At 52.4% G+C, this 24343-nt stretch overlaps 1 protein-coding gene across 4 annotated transcripts in view; it reads right to left on the bottom strand.

The window, feature by feature from the left end:
* Nucleotides 1–24343, bottom strand: part of NFIC (nuclear factor I C) — an 89225-nt gene that overhangs the window by 2803 nt on the left and 62079 nt on the right. For 3 of the 4 annotated variants that reach the window (XM_033136769.1, XM_033136766.1, XM_033136767.1), the window contains exons 3-10: nucleotides 18758–18832; nucleotides 17226–17300; nucleotides 15365–15488; nucleotides 13938–14062; nucleotides 11138–11260; nucleotides 10242–10426; nucleotides 4491–4647; nucleotides 1344–1423 (exon numbers count right to left, since the gene is read on the bottom strand). In XM_033136769.1, the coding sequence (XP_032992660.1) occupies nucleotides 1344–1423; nucleotides 4491–4647; nucleotides 10242–10426; nucleotides 11138–11260; nucleotides 13938–14062; nucleotides 15365–15488; nucleotides 17226–17300; nucleotides 18758–18832 (944 nt within the window). The remainder of the gene's footprint in view (nucleotides 1–1343; nucleotides 1424–4490; nucleotides 4648–10241; nucleotides 10427–11137; nucleotides 11261–13937; nucleotides 14063–15364; nucleotides 15489–17225; nucleotides 17301–18757; nucleotides 18833–24343) is intronic. The other variant, XM_033136768.1, reaches the window with a different exon arrangement.

The following is a 24343-nucleotide window of genomic DNA, read 5'->3' as shown; positions in this document are numbered from 1 at the left end:
AATACTGTTGCAATCAGAATTATTCCACCCACAGGTTTTTTTTTTTAATCAAAAGGGTTGGCAGGAGCTGGGACCGAGCAACGGGAGCTCACCCCGTCATTGCGGGGATTCGAACCGCCGGCCTTCTTATTGGCAAGCCCTAGGCTCTGTGGTTTAACCCACAGCGCCACCTGTATAGAATATAGTCAACACAAAAAACAGTTACAGGTGGGTAGCCGTGTTGGTCTGCCATAGTCAAAACAAAATAGAAAAATTCTTTCCAGTAGCACCTTAGAGACCAACTGAGTTTGTTCTTGGTATGAGCTTTTGTGTGCATGCGCACGAAAGCTCATACCAAGAACAAACTCAGTTGGTCTCTAAGGTGCTACTGGAAAGAATTTTTCTATTTTGTTACAAAAAACAGTGACATTTTGTTGTTGACAGCTGGACATATAAAGAGCTCCATTACTTTTAGGAGCTTAGGGCCTCATCGAACCTAAATACGGCCCTGGCTTTAGCTGAGATTCCGGCATGGCAGGGGGTTGGTCTGGATGACCCCTGGGGTTCCCTTCCCCACTCTACGAATCTACGACCTGCAAGCCATCTTGGCTGGAGGTGTTTGTGCGTGGAGAGAGAGAGAGGGAGAGAGAGAGAGGCTGCGCAGTAAGCTTTTTTCCCCTTCCACCCATTTTTTGCAGATTCAGCAGATCTCGGCTGGCGAGAGCGATTTCCTCTCCGCGCTCCTCCTCTCCTAACCAGGCACCCGCAGTGTCTGCGCAGCCTCTCCTCTGCAGTCAATTCCCCACCACCACCAAAACCCCCCCACAAACCACACAGAGACTCATATATGCGCTCTAGGACATTGCAAATGCGGCACAGAGAATCGCACGTGAAAAGAGAGATTTGCGGGCAGACCGAGTGGATCTGACCCATGTCTCCCTGCCTGAGAAAAGCAGAAGATTTTGTAGAGAGAGAGAGAGAGACAGAGAGAGAGAAAGGTCACACAGATCGCTTCTTCGGTCACCCGACAAAAACATGTGTCGATTAAGGGGAAAGCACGCACCCAAAATGTGTCTGTTTGCGAAACGGGTTTGCCAAAAGCCGTTCATCTCGCTGCCTTTTCTCCCTTTGGACGTCTCAGAACCGCAAGTTATGCTATCTGGGCCTGCCTCACAGAATCAAAGGGCTGTAGAGTTGCAGAGGGACCCCCAGGGGTCATCCAGTCCAACCCCCTTTGCGATGCAGGAATCTCAGCTTGAAGCATCCCTGACAGATGGCCATTCAAACTCTGCTTAATAAAGACCTCCAAGGAAGGAGAGCCAGCCGGCCACCTTCCATCCCTCGGCCGAACAGCTCTTACTCACCTGTGCCTGATAGATACTGCCGGGGTCACGTCCTAGTCCCACGAAGCGGTTCGCAGGGGGTGTGCCTGGGGCGGAGTAGGCTGAGGAAGGGAAGGAGGGAGCAGAGGAAGGAAGGAGGGAGGGGGGAACACAGCACAGTTTAGAAAACAAACTCAAAATAAACCCCTGACCACCAATTCCGACCCATTCATGGGGAAACCACCCAGAATAATCTTCCTTCCTTCCTTCCTTCCTTCCTTCCTTCCTTCCTTCCTTCCTTCCTTCCTATCTTTCTTTTCCTTCCCTCTTATATTTCCCTCCCTCCCTCCCATCCACCTTCCTTCCTACCTCTTTCTCATCTTTCTATTCCTTCCTTCCTATCTTCCTTCCTTCCCATCTTTCTTTTCCTCCCTCCCTCCCTTCCTCCCTTCCTTCCTATCTTTCTTTTCCTTCCTTCCTTCCTTCCTTCCTTCCTTCCTTCCTTCCTTTCTGTTACTTCCATCCTCCTTCCTTCCAATCTTTCTTTTCCTTTCTATCTTTCTGTTCCTTCCTTCCTTCCTATCTTCCTTCCCATCTTTCTTTTCCTCCCTCCCTCCCTCCCTCCCTCCCTCCCTCCCTCCCTCCCTCCCTCCCAATCTTTCTTTTCCTTCCTTCCTTCCTTCCTTCCTTCCTTCCTTCCTTCCTTCCTTCCTATCTTTCTGTTCCTTCCTTCCTTCCTTCCTTCCTTCCTTCCTTCCTTCCTTCCTTCCTTCCCTCCTATCTTTCTGTTACTTCCTTCCTTCCTTCCTTCCTTCCTTCCTTCCTTCCTTCCTTCCTTCCCATCTTTCTTTTCCTTCCTTCCTTCCTCTCTTCCTTCCTTCCTTCGATTTAAATGCCCGCCCCCCCAATCACAAAATCTCAGAGCGGCTCACAGGACAAAACACGAGGTAAAAACCACAAGCAAATAGTTAAAACGAAAACAGCAACCCATCTCCTCCCCACAAACGCATTTAAGAGGCTGCAGAAGGTCGAAAGGGACGGACTGTGAAGAAAAGGCAAAGCCGGCGGCGGAATTAAAAGAGCAAAATGACGAACTTGTTACAGAACTATCTATCTATCTATCTATCTATGAATCAATCAAACGAAATTGTGGGCGGGAGTAGAGATAAAAGCAACGGGAGAAAAATGACAGAGAAACTTTGCATAATGAAGGCGCCAGGGCAGCCTCCCTGCAGAGCATTTCACAAACTCCTTCCTTCCTTCCTTCCTTCCTTCCTTCCTTCCTTCCTTCCTTCCCCTTGTCGTTGCCCTGAGGGCACAGCATAAATGTTTCCTGCTTCCCCCTCTGCCCGCCGGGCTCTCAAGCGCGCCAGTCCGCAATTTTATTTTACTTTCCTCCTTTTTTAATTGCATCCGTAGCCCACCTATCCTTCAAAGAGCTCGAGGTGGTGTTTGTGCTCCTCGTTACCATCCTCACAACAGCCCTGCGAGGCGGGACAGGCTGGAAGATCGCGCCTGGCCCCAGGATCGTTTCGCAACCGAGCGAAGGTGCCGGGATGGCGCCCGAGGTCTCCGCCACCCGAGGATCCTTGGATCCTGCCTGTTTTCCCACGCTAGCAACGCACACTGCAGAATTCCACCCGCGATTATTTTACCTGTACAACCGGAATGAATTTCAGGAACCCAAAAAGTCGTATTGAAAACTACAAGCTTCTAACCGCCTGAATGGCAACATGAGGTTCCGTTTTGGAGATGGTAACCCTGCTTAAGGGAACCAGAGCAGCGCACGGAAACGCCGTTGACCTTCCCGCCGGAGTGGTACCTATTTATCTACTTGCACTTTGACGTGGTTTCGAACCGCTAGGTTGGCAGGAGCTGGGACCGAGCAACAGGAGCTCACCCCGTCATTGCGGGGATTCGAACCGCCGACCTTCCGATCGGCAAGCCCTAGGCTCTGTGGTTTAGACCACAGCGCCACCCGCGTCCCTCTTGATATCATTTAGGCGCCGACAAATTAAATTGTTTCCTTCACTAAAACCCAGCGTGAGTAGCTGTCGTGGGGATAAACAACGAGAGTGAAGATTTTGGTAAACGATTTTAGTCCAGGTGCTCTTGTGACAATCTTGCGGCTCTGGGGGTAGGAGACCGGATGGATCCGTATGTGTGTTTGTGAGAAGAAGAAGAAGAAGAAGAAGAAGAAGAGTTTGGATTTGATATCCCGCTTTTCACTACCCGAAGGAGTCTCAAAGCGGCTCACATTCTCCTTTCCCTTCCTTCCCCACAACAAACACTCTGTGAGGTGAGTGGGGCTGAGAGACTTCAGAGAAGTGTGACTAGCCCCCCAAGGTCACCCAGCAGCTGCATGCGGAGGAGAGGAGACGCGAACCCGGTTCCCCAGATTACGAGTCTACCGCTCTTAACCACTACACCACACTGGCTCTCCAGAAAGTGCTTGTAAGAAACTAGCCTATTGCATAAAGGAAGAATTTGCATTTGCCGCCCCGCCCATTTTGCCTCTGGCCCCACCCTCTAGCAGCATGTGTTTCCCCCTGCCCTTCTTAATAATAATAATAATAATAATAATAATGTAGTGTCATTTAGGCATAGGGCTATTGCTGGGCTGTTGAGCTTCGCTTGGCGGCATTCGAAAACGCATTCCTTTATTTTAATTAATTAATTTATTATCATCGCCAATGGAAATCCTTTAGCTAGATCTGAGTCTGCAAGACGCCGTTTCGGTTCTACCAGCTGCGAAGCTTCTGTTTAGCTGCAACACTATTCAGTTGCAAAAAAAAAACCCAGGAGGGACGCCGCCGCTTCAATTTAAACCGGTGCGTTTCAAACCGGCCCTTTGCCCCAGCCCTTTCCCATTGGCAGGTGGGGGGGGGCTGCCGCTGTTTCGAACCCAGGCCTCCCCCGCTGCTGCCACCGCCCCTGGAAAAAAAGAACAAGCCCCTCCCACGAAAGACGCCACCACGCTCCGAATCTCACCCACCCCCCTCCGAAAAAATGAAAACGCAAGACTGCAGAGCGGCCGGCGAGCAATGTCTGGATTTGGGGGGTGGGTTTGGGGTGGGTGGGAGGTGGGCAGAATTGGTCATGGGTGGGCATGGCTGCTGGGCCATTTGGGAGGGGGCAGGCGGGCGGGTGTCGGGATCGGGTGAGGGTGGGGCGGGCAGGCTTGCTTACTGGGAGACGTCGGCGAAGTGGTCCCTCCCTCGGAAGTTGTCGCGATGGGTTTGGTGTCGGGTGATATTGCCAGGCGGGGCATACCCGGGGGTGGCGGCGCCAACATCTGGGTGGAAAGGTAATGCCCGGGCACCTTCACTTGGCCACCTCCATTTAACTAGCGGGGGGACACAACATGGGAAACAAAAGAAGACACAGAAGCTGGTTAGCAGAGCCCTCAAAAGAGCCGCACGGAGGAACCACCCCCCCTTAGAAAGAAACGGGGACGGTGGCCGGGCAGGAAGCGGGGGAACTCGGGCATCTCGGCCAGATCAACTCAGCGTCCCCATTTGCGACCGCCCCCCCTTGGCAGCCGGTATTCTGAGGTAGACTGCCTCTGAACCTGGAGGCTCTCCACGGCCGTCTCGTCACTGCTAGAATTACCCTCCGCAAACTGGCCCTGCTGCATTTCGAAAGCAGCATTTCGAAAGGACATGGGACGCGGGCGGCGCTGCGGGTTAAACCACTGTGCCGCTTGGGCTTGCCGATCAGAAGGTCGGCGGTTCGAATCCCCGCAACGACAGGGTGAGCTCCCGTCGCTCGGTCCCTGCTCCTGCCCACCTAGCAGTCCGAAAGCACGTCAAAAGTGCAAGTAGATAAATAGGTACTGCTCCGGTGGGAAGGTAAACGGCGTTTCCGTGCGCTGCTCTGGTTCGCCAGAAGCGGCTTAGTCCTGCTGGCCACATGACCTGGAAGCTGGACTCCGGCTCCCTTGGCCAGTAAAGCGAAATGAGTGCCGCAACTCCAGAGTCGTCCGCGACTGGACCTAATGGTCAGGGGTCCCTTTACGGACATCAGAACGGTGCTGCAGCTGGGCCAGGCCTAGAGGGGGTTGCGGGGGCCCGGGGCAAGGCTTGCCCCTCCCCTGGGGGACTGGGCAGGAGTCTAAGCAAGGGAGTCTCTCCTGGCAAACCAACCCCAACCTGGGAGCAGAGATAGGGCTATACAGGTGAAACTCGAAAAATTAGAATATCGTGGAAAGGTTCGTTTCTTTCAGTAATTCAACTTAAAAGGTGAAACTAATATATGAGATGGGCTCACGACATGCAAAGCGAGATATGCCAAGCCTTTGTTTGTTATAATTGTGATGATTATGGCGTACAGCTGATGAGAACCCCAAATTAACAACCTCAACTTTGGGGTTCTCATCAGCTGTGCGCCATAATCATCACAATTATAACAAGCAAAGGCTTGACATATCTCGCTTTGCATGTCACGAGTCCATCTCATATATTAAACTCCAGTAGCTAATGAAGACAATTGCTTACATAAATGGACTTTTCCACGATATTCTAATTTTTCGAGTTTCACCTGTATATATCCTTACATATATTTATTCAGAACCGGGTCCTGTTTTCGGACAACGGGGCTTACTCCTGAGCAAAGTTTTAGAAGGGTAACTGTCTTAGCTCCACCCCCAATGTCCAGCCTGGACACAGGGGTGCAGATCCGAGGGCCTTCTGGCGGTTCCCTCCCTGCGAGAAGAGATGTTACAGGGAGCCAGGCACAGGGCCTTCTCGGTGGTGGCGCCCTCCCGTCAGATGTCAAGGAGATAAACAACTATCTGACTTTTAGAAGACATCTGAAGGCAGCTCTCTTTAGGGAAGTTTTTAATGATTGATGTTTTATCGTGCTTTTAATATTTTTGTTGGGAATCGCCCAGAGTGGCTGGAGGAACCCAGCCAGCTGGGTGAGGTATGAATAATAAAATTATTATTATTATTATTATTATTATTATTATTATTATTAGGTGGAATTTAGGCATAGGGCTATAACTGGACTGTTGAGCTTTGCTTTGCAGCATTTGAAAATACATTCCTTTGTTTTATTTTATCATTTTATTTTATTTTAGGGTGCAGTTGCAAAAGCTGGAATACAGATCGAAGGGGGAACCATCCGTGAGGGGGGGGGGAAACACCCCATATTTATGAGAAGGGCGGGGGGGAACGCATGTTGCTAGAGGGTGGGGCCAGAGGCAAAATGGGCGGGGCGGCAAATGCAAATTCTGCTTTTATGCAATAGGCTAGTTTCTTGCAAGCACTTTCTCACAAACACACATACGGATCCATCCGGTCTCCTACCCCTGGAGTCGCAAGATTGTCACAAGAGCGCCTGGACTAAAATCGTTTACCAAAATCTTCACTCTTGTCGTTTGTCCCCACGACAGCTACTCACACTAGGTTTTAGTGAAGGAAACAATTTAATTTGTCAGCGCCTAAATGATTTCAAGAGGGACGCGGGTGGCGCTGTGGGTTAAACCACAGAGCCTAGGGCTTGCCGATCGGAAGGTCGGCGGTTCGAATCCCTGCGGCGGAGCGATCTCCTGTTGCTCTGCCCCAGCTCCTGCCAACCTAGCAGTCCGAAAGCACATTAAAAGTGCAAGTAGATAAATAGGTACCGCTCCAGCGGGAAGGTAAACGGCGTTTCCGTGCGCTGCTCTGGTTCGCAAGAAGCGGCTTAGTCCTGCTGGCCACGTGACCCGGAAGCTGTACGCCGGCTCCCTCGGCCAATAAAGCGAGATGAGCGCCGCAACCCCAGAGTCGTCTGCATTTCTTTCTATGGGAGAGTGGGCCTTGGTTTTGGAGCGCTTTGGTTTTGGAACAGACTTCCGGAATGGTTTATATTTGAGAACCAAGGTGCCACTGTGCTGCATTTTGTTTTATTGCTGTGGCTGGTGGCCGACGCAAATAAAAATTCATTCATTCATTCATTCATTCATTCATTCACATACAGATCAGCGTTCAAGCACAAACGCCACCATTCCTGACCATCAACCAAGCGGCGAGAGAGAGCCACATTTCGGAGGTCCGAGCGTCTACTTCGCATGCAGAAGGTCGCCGGTTCAACCCCTGGCATCTCCAAGTAGGGACCAGCAAAGACTCCCTGCCTAGAACCTTGGACAGCAGCTGCTAGCCCGTGCAGACAATACTAAGCTAGACGGACCGATGATCTGACAACATCCTATTATGTTCCATGCTGACAAGATCAAGGGAACCAATATTCCCGCTCTATTCCGCCTTGGTCACACCACACCTGGAATACCGTGTCCAATTCTGGGCACCGCAACTTAGGAAGGATGTTGACAAGCTGGAAGGGTGTGCAGAGGAGGAGGGCGAAACAAGATGATCAGGAAACCGAGCCTGATGAGGAACGGTCGAAGGAGCTGGGTGTGTTTAGCCTGGATAAGCGGAGACCGAGAAGAGATAGGAGAGCCACCTTCCGGTATCCGAATGACCGTCACGTGGTCGACGGAGCAAGCTTGTTTTCTCCTGCTCCGGAGGGCAGGACTCAAACCTATGGCTTCAAGTGACGAGAAAGGAGATTCCAACTCAACATCAGGGGGGAAGAAACTTTCTGACAGTAAGAGACAGTGGAACAGTCTCCTTGAAGAGGTGGCGGACTCTCTTTCCTTGCCGTTTTTGAGCTATGCAGCCGTACCTTGGAAACCGAACGCCCTGCGAGTCAAACGTTTCAGCCCCCAAACGCGGAAGCGAGCGTCCCAGTTCGTGAACGTTTTCCGGAAGCCGGACGTCCAGCGTGGCTTCCGATTGCGTGCAGGAAGCTCCTGCGGCCAACCAGAAGCTGCTGGACGTTTTCGGAAGTCGAACGGACTTCCGGGACGGATTCCGTTTGGCACGACTGTATTTTAAAGAGGGGGGGGGGAGAGGCAAAAACATGGACTGGATTTCCCCGGATGTCCCGTATTCCGGATATGTCTGGGGGAAAACCCAGACGTACTTGAACCCTATGCCGGGAGACGATATCCAAGGAAAGAAAAGAGGAGCGAAGCTTTTCGCAGGCAACGTTAGCTCATAATTCAGTGTGTGTTTTGGGAGGTGGGGTGGGTCAGCCTCCTCCATTCCCCCCCAGCTGCCCTGCAGGCAGCCTGAGCAGCAGGTAGGTACCCTTTTGATGGGACCACCTGCTGCTGATGGAGGGGGGGAGCCCACCCGGGTGGAGAGGAGCCTTGGAGCAAAGCAGGATGCACATCAAAGGGCAGGCCTGAATATGTTATGCATATTGACGGCCGGACCCGTCTGTGTGCGTGTTGTCTGTGTGATGGTTGCACAAGGCAGGGAGAGCTTGGTTTGGAAACAGCTGGAGATCCCCGGCTTCAAAGCAGCCCGAAATCTCCCTCCGGCTTTGCCCCTCTCATAACACGCCGTGCCGCTGCCTCCTCTCTTGCGGTGATTGAACCCAATCTATCTTCTTCTCCTTTTGGCCACCCCTCGTAGACAAGATTGCCTTCCGTAAACAGCGAGTCCGTACGTGGCTGCGGAGGCCAGTTCTGGATCCGCACGTCCTTCCACAGTGGGGACAGAGGTTTCCGGGTGGGAGTTGATCCCGGTGAGGGTTTGCCAAGCGTGCCCATGGGAGGCAGAGATGCTACTGACAATCAGGCAGAAGGAGGTTTGGGCACACACACACACAAAAACAGCAGCAGAAAGTCACCCGGCTGCAGGATGACCTCACCCAAGCATCTAAACCCAGGGGTTTCCAACCTGTTTGGGTCCATGAGCTAAATTTGTCTGCTATGGCACCCCTGTGGGGCTCAGCAGCCCAGTTATGTGTCCCTCCCCCCTTGCCTGTAGAGCTGGCAGCCTCTCGCCCTTTTTCGAACCCCCTCCCTTGTGGAGTGTTCCCTCGGCCTCCTCTCCCCTCTCCTTGGGGGTCCTCCGGGCAGCCGCTGGTCTCTGAGCTGCCCCAAAGAGAGGTGTCTCTTCACGCTGCCCCACAGGGGCCTGGGAAGAGGATGCCCCCAGCCTCAGTGGCCCAAGGGAGACCGGCCTAAGGTGGACATGAGGCCAGCACCTTACCTTGGGTGGCATTAGAGGGTGCTGCCAGGCCTGCTTGGCACAATGGCTCCCCTTCAGCACCGGGCACTCAGCTCCCAGGCTGGCATTGCAGACAGCAAGCACAGGAAAGTCTGCCTGCCTGCCCGGCCCCCCACTAGTCTGCCCATTCCCAACAGCAAGGGCTGGCGGACTGGCCGGCTGGTCTCCCTCGCCCGCTTGCTTGCTTGCTTACTCTGAGGCCGCACCCAGAACCCCCTGGCCAGCCCCAGAGGCACCATTCGCCCGCGGAGCTTGCAGCCAGGGCTGCTGCAACCAAAAGCCGTGCCAGCCTTTGGGAGGCAGAGATGCCAGTGGGCATCAGAGGGAGGGAGGGCAGGAAAGAGAGATGGAGGCCAGGTTTGCCCGCATCAACTCTGAGCATCATTCAAGGCACCCTGGGGTGCCACGGCATTACACCCTGGAACAAGGTGTCATAGGTCCAAAACGGCGTAAGCGTCCCGGGGCATTGTGGGATAATCAAAAGCTGCCCCCTGCCAGACGAAGGGAAGTCCCGGTAGCACTGCCGCCCTCCTCATAAGATTTCTGTGTGCCCTGCCACAAGCAACCACACCGCCAACCACACCGCCTGTCCCAAGGGAGCATAGACAGCTCCCTTTTGGGAAGTTTCAGTCCAGCATAACGCACATTTCTACATGCGTCTGGCGTGTGCCGCTCGGAAACCACTGCAGCTCAGGAAACCAGCCCGAGCAATCCACCAGTCCTCAGGAGGGTGAGGAGAAACCGCGCAGGGGCGAGGGGGCAGCGGCGCGGTATCTACGAGGGCCTTGGGAAGAGCGAGGATGAGTGAGACCGCCGAGTTGCCAAGGACTCCCCTGAACCCCAAAACACACAGGGAGCGAGTCACGCGGTTCCTTACCGGTCCGGGCTGCTGATTGGACGGGTCGCAGGCCAGCGAGACGAGGTCTTTCAGAGGGTCCTGAGGGTTCAGGTGTGGCGGGTACCGTATGGCTGTGTGTTGGAAGTAAGTGGAGGCCGTCTGGGGCAGAATCGAGGTGGTGGGGAAATGCAGCGCGGAGGAAGGGTGAGGGCTTCGGGTGATACCTGCAGTGGGCGACAGAGAGGAGACTGGGTGGCCTGCCAAGACGGGACACCCCCGGACCCTCCCGCGCTTGGGGCGCCTCTGCGGAGACCACAGCCGCGGCCTTCTTTCCCGCCTCCCTGCTCCCCGTTATCCTTGGGGAAAAATCTGCCTGGACAGAGATTTTAATCCTGGAAAAAGAAGATCTATGGCAACCCATATGGCACAGGTGTTTCCTCATTCCTGGTCGAATTTGGAGCATCTCTTCCCCCTTCATGCGCTATTTCGTTTATTAAATTTACATGCCAGCCGTCACCAGAGGCTCACAGGGCCGTTTACTGCACAAAAGAATTCTGGGAACCGTAGTTTGGTGGGGATGCTCAGAGTCCCCTGACGGAAACGGTGGAGAGGACATCCTTAGGAGAAAGGAATGACTTTTAAAAGTTTGTGCCTGAAGCGACTTCAGTCAAAAAAAAAAAGAGAGGTATATATAAAATATATATACCGAGTCTCTGCACGCAGAAAGCTAGCAGCGCAAGGACTCTCTGCTACTACTTTTCCGCTTGCGAGGGGTTTCAAAACGAGACGGCTTCCCTCCAGCAGAGATACATGAACCCGAATTGGCACGTTCCGGCTTTAGGGAGGACTCTCCTGCCTTAGTTTTTTTTGCCAAATGGGACTGGCCTGGCTCTAAGAAATCCACCCACCCCCTTCCTTGGCGACGCCCGACCTACCGCTGTGTACGGCGATGACGGGACGGTGGTGCTGTGTAAAACTGCTCAGCCGGGGCGAAGTATCTTGCGGAGACGGGCTGTTGAAGGGAGACTTGTCCATGTCTGGCTTTTTCGGGGAAATGCCTGGGGAGGAATTTGAGGAAGAGTCGGCACGTTTATCCGCCCCCTAAGCTTTGCACCTTGTGCTCTCTAAGTGTTGCTTTCCAAGGCTCCTATTAATTTTTATTTTTAAGGATTTATACCAAGCATAGGCAAACTCTGGCCCTCCAGATGTTTTGGCACTATAATTCCCATCATCCCTCGCTAACAGGACCAGTGGTCAGGGATGAAGTGATTTGTAGTCCCAAAACATCTGGAGGGCCAGAGTTCCCCTATGCTTGATTTATACTTTTCCATTACAATTTTTCTCGTTTCAATGAATATAGCCATAACATTCAAAATCATCGACCCCCCATCTACTGTTTCGTTCATTTATCAACTGCATATTCCAATCGCACACACACCCCATGCTCAAATCTTCTCTCTATATCTTCAATAATTTTAAAAATGCCCGATTTACACTAACTCTGCTAACGTTTCAACCTGTCTCACAAATACGTTTCCGAGCACAATTCAAAGTGCTGAGCTTGAAAGCCCCTAAACGGCCTTGGTCCTGTATACCTGAAGGAGCGTCTCCACCCCACCGTCCAGCCCGGACACTGAGGTCCAGCTCCGAGGGCCTTCTGGCGGTTCCCTCCCTGCGAGAAGCAAAGCTACAGGGAACCAGGCGGAGGGCCTTCTCGGTGGTGGCTCCCGCCCTGTGGAACGCCCTCCCACCAGATGTCAAAGAGATAAACAACTACCTGACATTTAGAAAATACCTGAAGGCAGCCCTGTTTAAGGACGTTTTAAATCTGTGATATTCTAATGTATTTTAATATTTGTTGGAAGCCGCCCAGAGTGGCCGGGGAGACCCAGCCAGATGGGCGGGGTACAAATAAATTATTATTATTATTATTATTATTATTATTAATGTTTTTTTAATCGTGTTTTTAATATTCTGTTGGGAGCTGCCCAGAGTGGCCGGGGAAACCCAGCCAGATGGGCAGGGGATAAATCACGGGTAGGCAAACCCGGAGCCGGAGCCGGCCCAATCGCCTTCTAAATCCGGCCCTAAGCTATAGCTTGTTTAGCTTATATGTAAATCTGGTACTCTGTGTGTGACGCCACGCAGAGGGGGCAGCAGATGACCAGAGGGGCTGGCACCCACATGCCCCTGAGTTTAAGAAGGCCGGCGACTCCTGCCACCCTCCCGTCTCGACGTCCTTCTGGCAACAGGGTGGAAGACAGGGCAGAGGGGGGGGCTAATCCCCTCCCGGATCAGCCTCTGCCCTCCTCCCGGCAGCGATTTATCTGGGGCAGCCGTTTTACGCGGAGCCGCTAAAGGGTTTAGCTCTCTCTCTCTCTCTCTTTCTCTCCCAGACGCTCATTGAGAAGGATTTCACAACCAGAACATCGAGTCCGGGGATTGAAATAAAGCTCTTGGGTGCGAAGGGTCCAAACACGTCTCTCGTCGGGGGGGGAAGGGTGGCCGGCCGGGAGAGAAGGTTGGGGAAGCCCTGACGTTCCCCACTAGTCAAAAATGCTGAAAGATACTGTTGGGGACAGGTTTGCAAGTTAATAATAATAATCATAATTTTTTAACGGATTTTAATTGAGATGGGCAAGATTTTGGAACGCAGAAACGAAGTAAAAAAACCAAACCATCCCTTCGAGCATGTGGGGCGGGGGCACCTAAATTATATACCGTCTTTTCCCGTCCATAAGACGCCCCCATGTATAAGACATTTTGGTTTAAGGAAATGGGGGAAGATCTATCCGTGTATAAGACCCCCACCCCTCAATTTTCGACATTACTTTTTAGGGGGGGAACCTAGTCTTATACCTGGAAAGATACGGTAATTCGGCACCTGAACGATTGGGATTAGTTACAGGTGGGTAGCCGTGTTGGTCTGCCATAGTCAAAACAAAATAAAAATTTCTTTCCAGTAGCACCTTAGAGACCAACTAAGTTTGTTCTTGGTATGAGCTTTCGTGTGCATGCACACTTCTTCAGATTGGGATTAGTAATTGTACAGTGGAAACTCGGTTTCCGAGCGCTTTGGAAGCCGAACGATTCGGAACCCGGACGCCGGAAACGAATGAGGTCCCCTATTTGACCCTTGATTCAAAACCCCAAAATGCATTCTACAGAATTGACTTTTTTTTCTTTCGAATCTTTGTATGTCGTATTGTTGTTTTGTTGCTGCGGCCGATGGCTGACGCGGATAAAGATTCATTCATCCGTTCATTCATTCCTGCTGCTCCCCCAATGTTTCCCAGTTTTTCCCCTCTGCAGCCTCTCGACTGTGCCCTTCTGCAAACCCCTGTTCTAAATCTATACAGTGGTACCTTGCTAGACGAATGCCTCGCTAGACAAAAAAAAACTCGCTAGACGAAAGGCATTCGCTAGCGAAAGGCTGTCTCGCAAGACAAATTTTCCTATGGGCTTGCCTTGCAAGACGAAAAAATTTCCCGATTCCCCCCCCCCGTCAAACCGCTCTTCTCCCGTTGGTGCTTCGCAAGATGACATTTTCGCTATACGACAGCACTCGCAGAACGAATTAATTTCGTCTTGCGAGGCACCACTGTACTGCCCTCCTCGTCTCAGGAAGGTACAGAGAGAGGGTAGGAGGCTCACACCATTCCTTCTCAGTCCAGCCCCTGACAGGTGCTTGGTTTCCTGAAGGTTTTGGGGTGGCCCAGCTCCCCTCCGACTTACCTCCTTCCATGTCTTCCGTCCAATTGCGGCTGCTACTCGTGGGGGAGCTGGGCGACGTGTAATATTCGCCCCCCGGGCTGCCATCCAGGTCGTCCTCCATCGAGCCGGACTTATGACGTTTACTCCTTAGGTGAGGGAGAAGGGGGAAGAGCAGTTAGCGTTCGGGTTCAAGCCGGAAGGTGTGCGTGCCAAAAATCTAGGAAGCCGTGGGTCGACGGGGATCGAGGAAGAGGTCCCAGGAATAAGGGGAGGAAGAGTCGGAAAAGGAAGCAGGAGATCTACGGGGAGCATATTTGGACCTGGGAAGGGGGGGGGTTATGGGAATAAGGGGTCAGCGAGGGAGAAAAGGTGGAATCATAAAGGAAGCAGAGTATTTGTTGGGATCTGGGAAGAGGTTGCCAGAATAAGAGCGGAATCGTAAAGGAATCAGGGAATCTTTATTTTTAATTGAAAACCGCATAACGTAAATGTTCAACCAGACATGTCCAAAGTCCGATTAGGGGGCCTAAATAATCTACAGTTATTTGTTCCTCAATTATTTACCTTTTATATTATTCAAGATTAATTTCAGAGTGACCTCCGGGTTTTCCCATTGTGTTTCCGGATTATATTTCTTAAATGCACATTTGACTTCATTTTTTCCGTATTGTTTAGCTTACTTTAAATCCTATAATGTTCTCCTACTCCCCCAGAGAAGTTCAGTCGATACCTGCCAACGGATTTACACTTTGACAAGTGTCCTTTCACATAGACTCTGTATATATCCCACTCTTTGTTGAATTTTTCGTCTACGATGTCCCCATAACCTCGCCGACAGTCTCGCTAATTCAGCATAGTCTCTTAATTTATTCTGCCAGTCTTATTTGGACGGGATATTTTCTCCCAATTTTTTTTGTTTTTTGCAATTAAGATTCTGGCAACAACTTTAGCATACATAAAGACTCTCCTATACATCAAGGACGCGGTTGGGGCTGTGGTCTAAACCACAGAGCCTATTGGGCTTGCTTGCCGATCAGAAGGTCGGCCGTTCAAATCCCCGCGTGAGCTTTCGTTGCTCGGTCCCTGCTCCTGCCCACCTAGCAGTTCGAAAGCACGTCAAAGTGCAAGGAGATAAATAGGTACGAATATGGCGGGAAGGTAAACGGCGTTTCCGTGCGCTGCTCTGGTTCGCCAGAAGCGGCTTAGTCCTGCTGGCCACATGATCCAGAAGCTGGACGCCGGCTCCCTTGGCCAGTAAAGCGAGATGAGCGCCGCAACCCCAGAGTCGTCCGCGACCGGACCTAACGGTCAGGGGTCCCTTTACCAAGGAAGCAGGGAATCTGTGCGGATTTCGGAGAAGGCTCTGGGAAGAACGGGGTAGGAAGGGAAGGCGATGATAGGATAGGAACAGGGCCACAGGGCCACAACTCCAAGCCTCCCAGACTCACCCGCTGGAGGAAGTGCTGGGGAGCGTCCTTCTCATCCCGGTACTTGAGGGGTTCAAGTCGTAGGCGAGGTGCCCCTGCAGCTCCCCCAGGGAGAAATTTGGCCCTGTGCCCGTCACCACCGGCGCTGCGGAGAAGGCAGAGAAAGGGGGTCAACGAGCCGTGTGTTAGGGGGGGCGCCGGTTTGCCGAGCGGGAAGCCTTCTGTCCCCGGCTGGGTGGGTCCCAGGATCGAGGAACGGGTTTCCTCTGGGTTTCCACTGGGATCAAGACGGCAGGTCGGACCCGCCAAACAACCGCAGCGATTTCGACCGAATCTGGCTGGACGCCTCCTGCGCTCGGGGCAAGCAGGTTTGCATCAGTGTTTGGGTAGAACTGGGAGCAAACCTTTTCTTCCTTTCCAAATCATTTGCACAGTGACCCCTCGACTTACGAATTTAATCCGTTCCCAAAGCACATTCGCAGGTCGAAAAGTTCGCAAGTCGAAAAAGCGATTTCCCCATAGGAATGCATTGAAGCAGTTTCAAAAAGAAAAATTCGTAAGTCGAATGAACCGCATCTAAAATTCGTGAGTCGAATAAACTGCACTTAAAATGCCAACGGATTTCCATTCGGGTGTCGAAAAATTCGTTGGCCTGTGTTTCGTTCGTAAGTCGAAAAATTCAGATGTCGAGTATTTCGTATTTCGAGGGACCACTGTATTAGTTTTCCAGTTTTTTTTTTTTTTTGCAAATCAACACCAAACGACACAAAGGTGCAATACAATTTTCCCATTAAGTTGGCTTCCCGCCCTTCGTCGTCAACGTGTTCCTTCTTTCCCGTGCTTACAGCTTTATATTACCGTATTTTTCACTCCATAGGACGCACTGGACCATAGGGCGCACCTCGTTTTTAGAGGAGGAAATATGAAAAAAAATATTTTTCTGGTTTTCCTCCTCTAAAAGCCCCATTTTTTTTGAGGATCAGCTAAAAGTTTTGCAGCTTTTTTTTGCAAAGGGGGAAAAGCAAAGCTCCTTTTACAAAGGGGGGGGGGGGTAGCAAAGAGGAAAAGCTCTGTTTTTATGGGGTTCAACTCACATTTCTGCAGCTTCTAAAGGAAAGGGAGCCTTTTCTACAGTTTCCAGACAGATAATCTAATCAGCCAGTCCCATGTCACTGGGGAAACAAACAACCTCCCTCTGCAGCACATTCAACAATGGAGGCCTGGGCTGAAAGGGAGCCGGGACTCTTATCTCTCTCCCGATCTCTTGCTCATCAGCTGCTGAGCGGGGTCCTTTCAACACCCCCTTTTCTCTTTGTAAAATAGAAAGCATGATCCTCTTTTGGCCCCTGGGAAATTTGGCTCCAGGGACCACCATTTGCTCCATAAGACGCACAGATATTTCCCCTTACTTTTTAGGAGGAAAAAAGTGTTTCTTATGGAGCGAAAATTACAGTAAGTTATTTATTTCTGGTTCACACCCCATTTCTTAGGTCTAATCTTAAACCCCAATCTATTTTCGATATATATTTCCCCCCCTCTCTTTCCCCTTCTCCCTCAGCTGTCTATTTGCCAATTCCTGCTCGTATACTTTCTGTTTCCCTTAAAAACAAACGAACAAAAAAAGGAAACAAAACAAATATTCTGCCCGAATAGGAAGCCATCTTGAATCACGGTCATGAATCAAATCGGTTTTGTCGACACGGACTAGGAGAAGCCTTTCCTCCTTGAACAATTAGGATTGTGCAGCTGCAGAGTGCTAGACGACTTGTGCAAAAGTTACCCTGCCTGCACAACACACACACACACACACAAAACAAGAACCTCAGGCCAGGTTTTCACAAAGGCCAGCTATACAAGAGGCGGCAAAGAGAGGCCTACTCACTCCGGGAAACTTGGATCAGCTCCGTGACGCTGAACACCCCGGACGTGACGAAGTTCTCTTGGAAATCTGTCGCGTCTGCGGAAAAGGGGGAAAGGAGAGATTAATTGAGCACGGGAAGCATAATAACCTGGGGGGGGGGACTGAAATGGGAAACTAGATGCACAAACTAGATGTTTCATTTTCTTTTTTATTAAAAAAAAAAAAGTAGCCAGGATGAACCAGGAGGCACTCCCTGTTTAGAAGAGGCATTCTCTGTTTAGAAGAGGTATTCTCTGTTTAGGGGAGGTATTCTCTGTTTAGAAGAGGTATTATCTGTTTAGGGGAGGCACTCCCTGTTTAGAAGAAGCATTCTCTGTTTAGAAGAGACATTCTCTGTTTAGAAGAGGTATTATCTGTTTAGAAGAGGCATTCCCTGTTTAGGGGAGCCACTCCCTGTTTAGAAGAAGCACCCCCTGTTTAGAAGAGGTATTCTTTGTTTAGGGGAGGTATTATCTATTTAGAAGATGTATTCCCTGTTTAGAGGAGGTAACCTCTGTTTAGAAGAGGCACCCCCAAACTCGGATCTCCAGATGTTTTAGGACTTCACTTCCCATCATCCCTGACCACTAGTCCTGTTAGCTAGGGATGATGGGAGTTGTCCTGAAACCTCTGGAGGGCCGAGTTTGGGGGGTGCCTGATTTAGAAGAAGCACTCCCTGTTTAGAAGCAGCACCCTGTTTAGAGGAGGTATCCTCTGTTTAGAAGATGTATCCTCTGTTTAGGAGAGGTATTCCCTATTTAGAAGAAGCATTCCCTGTTTAGAAGAGGTATTCTCTGTTTAGGTGAGGTATTCCTTGGGTTACAGACGCTTCAGGTTAGAGACGCTTCAGGTTACAGCCTCTGCTAACCCAGAAATAGTACCTCGGGTTAAGAACTTTGCTTCAGGGTGAGAACAGAAACTGTGCAGTGGCGGCGTGGCGGCAGCAGGAGGCCCCATTAGCTAAAGTGGAACCTTAGGTTAAGAAGAGTTTTAGGTTAAGAACGGATCTCCGGAACGAATTAGGTTCTTAACCCGAGGCACCACTGTATTTAGAAGAAGCATTCCCTGTTTAGAGGAGGTAGCCTCTGCTTAGAAGAGGCACTCCCTGTTTAGTAGAAGCATTCCTTCCTGAGAATCGGGAATGCCTCAGCAGCCAGGATGGCCAGGGGAGCAAGGATGATGGGAGTTGTAGCATCCAGAGGCCCTCAGATACCCGCATGCCTGACCTAAGAGGTACTGTTTCCTTACTACATGCGAGAGATGGAGGAATGCCTCTGTTTAGAAGAGGAATTCCCTCTTGAGGAAAGGAGAACGCCTCTTAGAGGAAAAACGGGGAGCATGCGGCTCTCCAGAGCTTGCCGGACTCCAACTCCCATCAGACCCAGCCAACAGCGTGGCCAATGGTGAGGAATGATGGGAGTTGTAGTCCAAAGGCACAGCAGTCTCCTCCCATGCCTGCTTTAGGGACAGAAGACGTTTCTCCTCTTCCATGTGCTGAGCATCCCTTGACTCACCCAATGTGATAATGGGCTTGCTGTCCTCCTGGTCCGAGCCGATTCCCGTCCTGGGGCTGCTGCTTTGATCTGAATCTGAAAAGGAAAAATGGAGGCGTGAGCTTTGTGACTGCAAACGGCTCAGGCTAACAATATCTCTGAATAAAGGTAAAGGGACCCCTGACGGTTAGGTCCAGTCGTGTCCGACTCTGGGGTTGCGGCGCTCATCTCGCTTTACTGGCCAAGGGAGCCGGCGTCCAGCTTCCGGGTCATGTGGCCAGCATGACTCAGCTGCTTCTGGCGAACCAGAGCAGTGAACGGAAACGCCATTTACCCTTCCCGCCGGAGCGGGACCTATTTATCTCCTTGCACTTTGACGTGCTTTCGAACTGCTAGGTGGGCAGGAGCAGGGACCGAGCAACGGGAGCTCACCCCGTCATTGCGGGGATTCGAACCGCCGACCTTCTGATCGGCAAGCCCTAGGCTCTGTGGTTTAGACCACAGCGCCACCTGCGTCCTGATTACCTTTACCTAGGTGGTTTCGTTATCAATTTACATTTGTAAAAATCAAATAAAAATGATTTTAAAAATAATAACCCCCGGCTACGCCCGAGACCCCTGGGTAAAAAGTTTACAGAGCCTGACCTCGCAGTCTTTCTCCGAGAGCAGGAAAACGCTCCGTGGTTGCTGTGCGTAATATGATTTTTGCAGTAATGGCTACTTCCCACCCAAGCTGCCATTCCCCCCTCCGGCCAGACCTTCCCTCTGCCGCCCGCAGGGTGATTGATGACGCTTGACGCAGATGGAGCCTCCCCTCTCTCCCCCGTTCCACCACCAGCGGACGCAAAGCCTGACCTGAACGCCCTGCCGGGGTCCTTGGTGCAACGCGGTTTTTACGCCACTGCAAATCCCAAAGCGTGTGTGTGTTTACACTGGGTTTCCCTCTTCCTTTATCTTTCTCTGGGGGGTGCAATTACAGCGTTACGACTGGTGGCAATCGTCCTTAGAATTTTCTTTCTTTCGGCCGTAGGATTGTAGAGTGGGAAGGGACCCCCAAAGTCATCTAGACCAACCCCCCCTGCAATGCAGGAATCTCATCCGTGACAGAGGTGGCCACCCAACCTCCAAAGGAAGGAGGAGAGCCCGCCACCTTCTATCCCACGGTCGAACAGCTCCTACCGCCGGAAAGTCCCCCCCCCGATGTTCAGTCAGAATCTCCTTTCCTGCAACTTGACGGCACGGGTTCGAGTCCTACCCTCCGGAGCGGGAGGAAACGAGCTTGTTCCCTCTTCCCTGTGACAGCCCTTCAGTTATGGGAAGATGGCTCTCCTATCTCCTCTGGGTCTCCTCTTTTCCAGGCTAGGCATACCCAGCTCCTTCGACCGTTCCTCATCAGGCTTGGTTTCCAGACCCTTGATCATCTTGGTCGCCCTCCTCTGTACACCTTGCAGCTTGTCAATATCCTTCCTATACTGCGGTGCCCAGAAATGGACACAGTATTCCAGGTGTGGTCTGACCCAGGCAGAATAAATTGGGACTGTGACTTCCCTTGATCTGGACACCAGACTTCTGTGGATGCAGCCTAGAATAGCATTCGCTGTTTTTGCTACCGCATCACACCATTGAAGTGACCATCACAGCTCAGTTGGCTAGAGTGCGGAAGGATCTGACCAAGGCAAAATAGAGTGGGACTATTACTTCCCTCGGCGCGAGTGGCGCTGTGGGTTAAACAGGGCTTGCCGATCAGAAGGTCGGCGGTTCGAATCCCCGCAATGACGGGGTGAGCTCCCGTTGCTCGGTCCCTGCTCCTGCCAACCTAGCAGTTTGAAAGCACGTCAAAGTGCAAGTAGATAAATAGGTACCGCTCCGGCGGGAATATAAACGGCGTTTCCGTGCGCTGCTCTGGTTCGCCAGAAGCGGCTTAGTTATGCTGGCCACATGACCCGGAAGCTGGACGCCGGCTCCCTCGGCCAGTAAAGCGAGATGAGCGCCGCAACCCCAGAGTCGTCCGCGACTGGACCTAACGGTCAGGGTTCCCTTTACACTTTATTACTTCCCTTGATCTGGAACAGCTACAGAATAAAAAATCTGTGCAGCTGCAAAGGAGCACGAGGAACGCCTTGCTGTTTCTTTCGAAACATGAAGAAGACAAATCTTTTAAGGACCGCTGTGTGTTTGCGATAGGCTAGATCAGTGGTTTTCAACCTGTGTGCTGTGGCACCCCAGGGTGCCTTGAATGATGCTCAGGGATGCTGCGGGCAACCCTGGCCTCTTTCCTGCCCTCCCTCCCTCTGATGCCCACTGGCATCTCTGCCTCTCAAAGGCTGGCACGGCTGTTGGTTGCAGCAGCCCTGGCTGCAAGCTCTGCGGGCGAATGGTGCCTCTGGGTCTGGCCAGGGGGTGCTGGGTGCGGCCTCAGAGTAAGCAAGCAAGCAAGCGGGCGAGGGAGACTAGCCGGCCAGTCCGCCAGCCCTTGCTGTTGGGAATGGGCAGACTAGTGGGAGGCCGGGAAGGCAGGCAGACTTTCCTGTGCTTGCTGTCTGCAATGCCAGCCTGGGAGCTGAGTGCCCGGTGCTGAAGGGGAGCCTTTGTGCCATGCAGGCCTGGCAGCACCCTCTAATGCCCCCCAAGGTAAGGTGCTGGCCTCATGTTCACCTTAGGCTGGTCTCCCTTGGGCCACTGAGGCTGGGGGCATCCTCTTCCCAGGGGGCAGAACGAGGAGGCTCCTCTCTTTGGGGCAGCTCAGAGACCAGCGGCTGCCCAGAGGACCCCCAAGGAGAGGGGAGAAGAGGCCGAGGGAACACTGCACAAGGGACGGGGTTCGAAAAAGGGTGAGGGGCTTGCAGGGAAGGGGGGGGACACATAACTGGGCTCCTGAGTCCCACAGGAGTGCCACAGCGGAAGGGAGCCGTGGACCCAAACAGGTTGGAAACCCCTGGGTTTAGATGCTTGGGTGAGGTCGTCCTGCAGCCGGGTGACTTTCTGCTGCAGTTTTTGTGTGTGTGTTTGCCGGACTGGGCCTTCCTCGAGGGAAGAACCAGGGGAAAAGAGCTCGGGCTCACCCACTGCAGCAACTCCTCGCCTCCCCACACCCGACTCTCCGGCCGCCTCCTCCCTCCCTCCCTCCCTCCCCGGCTTCATCAGGAACACAGCTCACGCCTCGGCCAGGCTGCAGCCCAGAACTCTCCGTTGCAGGCTTTCCATCTTATCTAAAAATAATCAGGCTCTCCGGGCCGTCAGCAGAGCAGACGCTGAGCTCAGCACTAATGGTTCCTAGTAGCATCCTGGATTAGACAACCGACGCCCCCCCTCCGCTCTGCCAGCCCAGGCTCTGCTCTTTCTCGCCCCCCCCCCCACCCACAGGCAAAACGCCCCACACGCAAACCCCTCTTTCTCTTTCTTCTGCAGAGGAGCCCAACAGAAATAGGCACGTCCCCCGCTGATCCTTGACACAGGAGCCGTTTTTGAACCGGGGTCTTTCTTTCCATAGGGACCTGGGTGCCGCTGTGGGTTAAACCACAGAGCCTAGGGCTTGCCGATCAGAAGGTCGGCGGTTCGAATCCCCGCAATGACGGGGTGAGCTCCCGTTGCTCAGTCCCTGCTCCTGCCCACCTAGCAGTTCGAAAGCACGTCAAAAGTGCAAGTAGATAAATAGGTACCGCTCCGGCGGGAAGGTAAACGGCGTTTCCGTGCGCTGCTCTGGTTCGCCAGAAGCGGCTTAGTCATGCTGGCCACATGACCCGGAAGCTGGACGCCGGCTCCCTTGGCCAGTAAAGCGAGATGAGCGCCGCAACCCCAGAGTCGTCTGCGACTGGACCTAACGGTCCCTTTACCTTTACTGTATTTTCACGTGAAAAACATTGGAGGGGATGGAATAGGACTTAAGACGTCCATTTCCATACCCTCTCACATTTTTCGAATGAAAATAGGGACGTCCTATTCCATCATCATCATCATCAAAAGGTAAAGAAAGGTAAAGGGACCCCTGACCATTAGGTCCAGTCGCGGACGACTCTGGGGTTGCGGCGCTCATCTCGCTTTACTGGCCGAGGGAGCCGGCCTCCAGCTTCCGGGTCATGTGGCCAGCATGACTAAGCCGCTTCTGGCGAACCAGAGCAGCGCATGGAAATGCCGTTTACCTTCCCGCCGGAGCGGTACCTATTTATCTACTTGCACTTTGACGTGCTTTCGAACTGCTAGGTTGGCAGGAGCAGGGACCGAGCAACGGGAGCTCACTCCGTCATTGCGGGGATTTGAACCGCCGACCTTCCGATCGGCAAGCCCTCCTAGGCTCTGTGGTTTAACGCACAGCGCCACCCGCGTCCCAATCATCACCATAGTTTTATTATTTATACCCCACTTCTCTGACTGGGTTGCCCCAGCCATTCTGGGCAGCTTCCAGCACATATAAATACATAATAAAACATCAAACATCAAAAAAAAACCTTCCCTCTAGAGGGCTGACTTCAGATGTCTTCTCAGGGTTCTATAGTTACTTATTTCCTTGGCTAGGAAAATAACACCACTCCCTCCAACATTACTCTGATTAAAATAGGGCCGGCCTAAAGAAAAGTGGGACTCTCCGGGGTCAAATCGGAAACCGGCACGGCCTCTGTAAATCCGGGACTGTCCCTGGAAAATAGGGACACTCGGAGGGTTTGCCTATTGCTTCTGCATGAGTTTCTGTTCTGAGCGGGATTCCCGATTGCAAGATCGGGGACTCGTGCAGAGACACGGTGGGCATACCCGATTCAAATCTTTCTGCAGCAGTCTTTCTTGAAATACGAATGCAAACGTTGGAGGGCGTGCGCGGGTGTCGAAATCTACTGGCTACTAGCAGGACACTTCGGGGTCAAATCGGAAACTGGCAGGGCTTCTCCAAATCCGGGACTGTCCCTGGAAAATAGGGACACTTGGAGGGTTTGCCTGTTGCTTCTGCATGAGTTTCTGTTCTGAGCGGGCCTCCCGATTGCAAGATCGGGGACTCGTGCAGAGACACGGTGGGCATACCCGATTCAGATCGGAAACCGGGACGGCTTCTGCGAATCCTGGGCTGCCCCTCGGAAACAGGAACACTCGGAGGGCCCGATTCCCATTTCTTTCCTCTTTTCCAAACGGCGTTCACCTGCACATAGCGGCACGGCTGCCAGGCAGACTCGGGCGCAGCTGTGGTTAATGAAACGCCGAGGTCGTTGCCGAGGGGGGAATGCAGAGGCCGTGCCCAGTCGGGTCTCGTGAGCCAAAAAAAGAAGAAGAGGGGAGGAGGAGTGCCCCGTCCAGGAGGGTTGCCAACGATGGCGGCTGTCCGAACTCTCCCTTGAAAACTCTGGCCCCCTGTTTTCATCTGCTGAGCCCGCTCTCGGCTTCAGGAACTGGGCCGGCGCCAGATCGCCCTGCCAAAAATATTTCTCCTCCTCCACCCCCACCCCTCGTATCTCTTTCCATCTCTCTCTCTCTCTCTCTCTCCGATGTGCAGGCATGCTCTGTCGGGCTCCCAAAACCCACAGGCCTCCCTCGGCATCCCGTTTCGCAGCCTCCGTCCGGATCCGTCACGCGGTTGTATGGAAAGGGTTACGGGGGGGGGAACGGGACAGACCCGAGTGTGTC

The sequence above is a fragment of the Lacerta agilis genome, chromosome 18, assembly GCF_009819535.1.
Source record: "Lacerta agilis isolate rLacAgi1 chromosome 18, rLacAgi1.pri, whole genome shotgun sequence".
Classification (NCBI taxonomy): Eukaryota; Metazoa; Chordata; class Lepidosauria; order Squamata; family Lacertidae; genus Lacerta; species Lacerta agilis.
The sequence above is the reverse complement of the archived record's forward strand: the minus strand, read 5'-3'. Positions and strand labels throughout refer to the sequence as shown.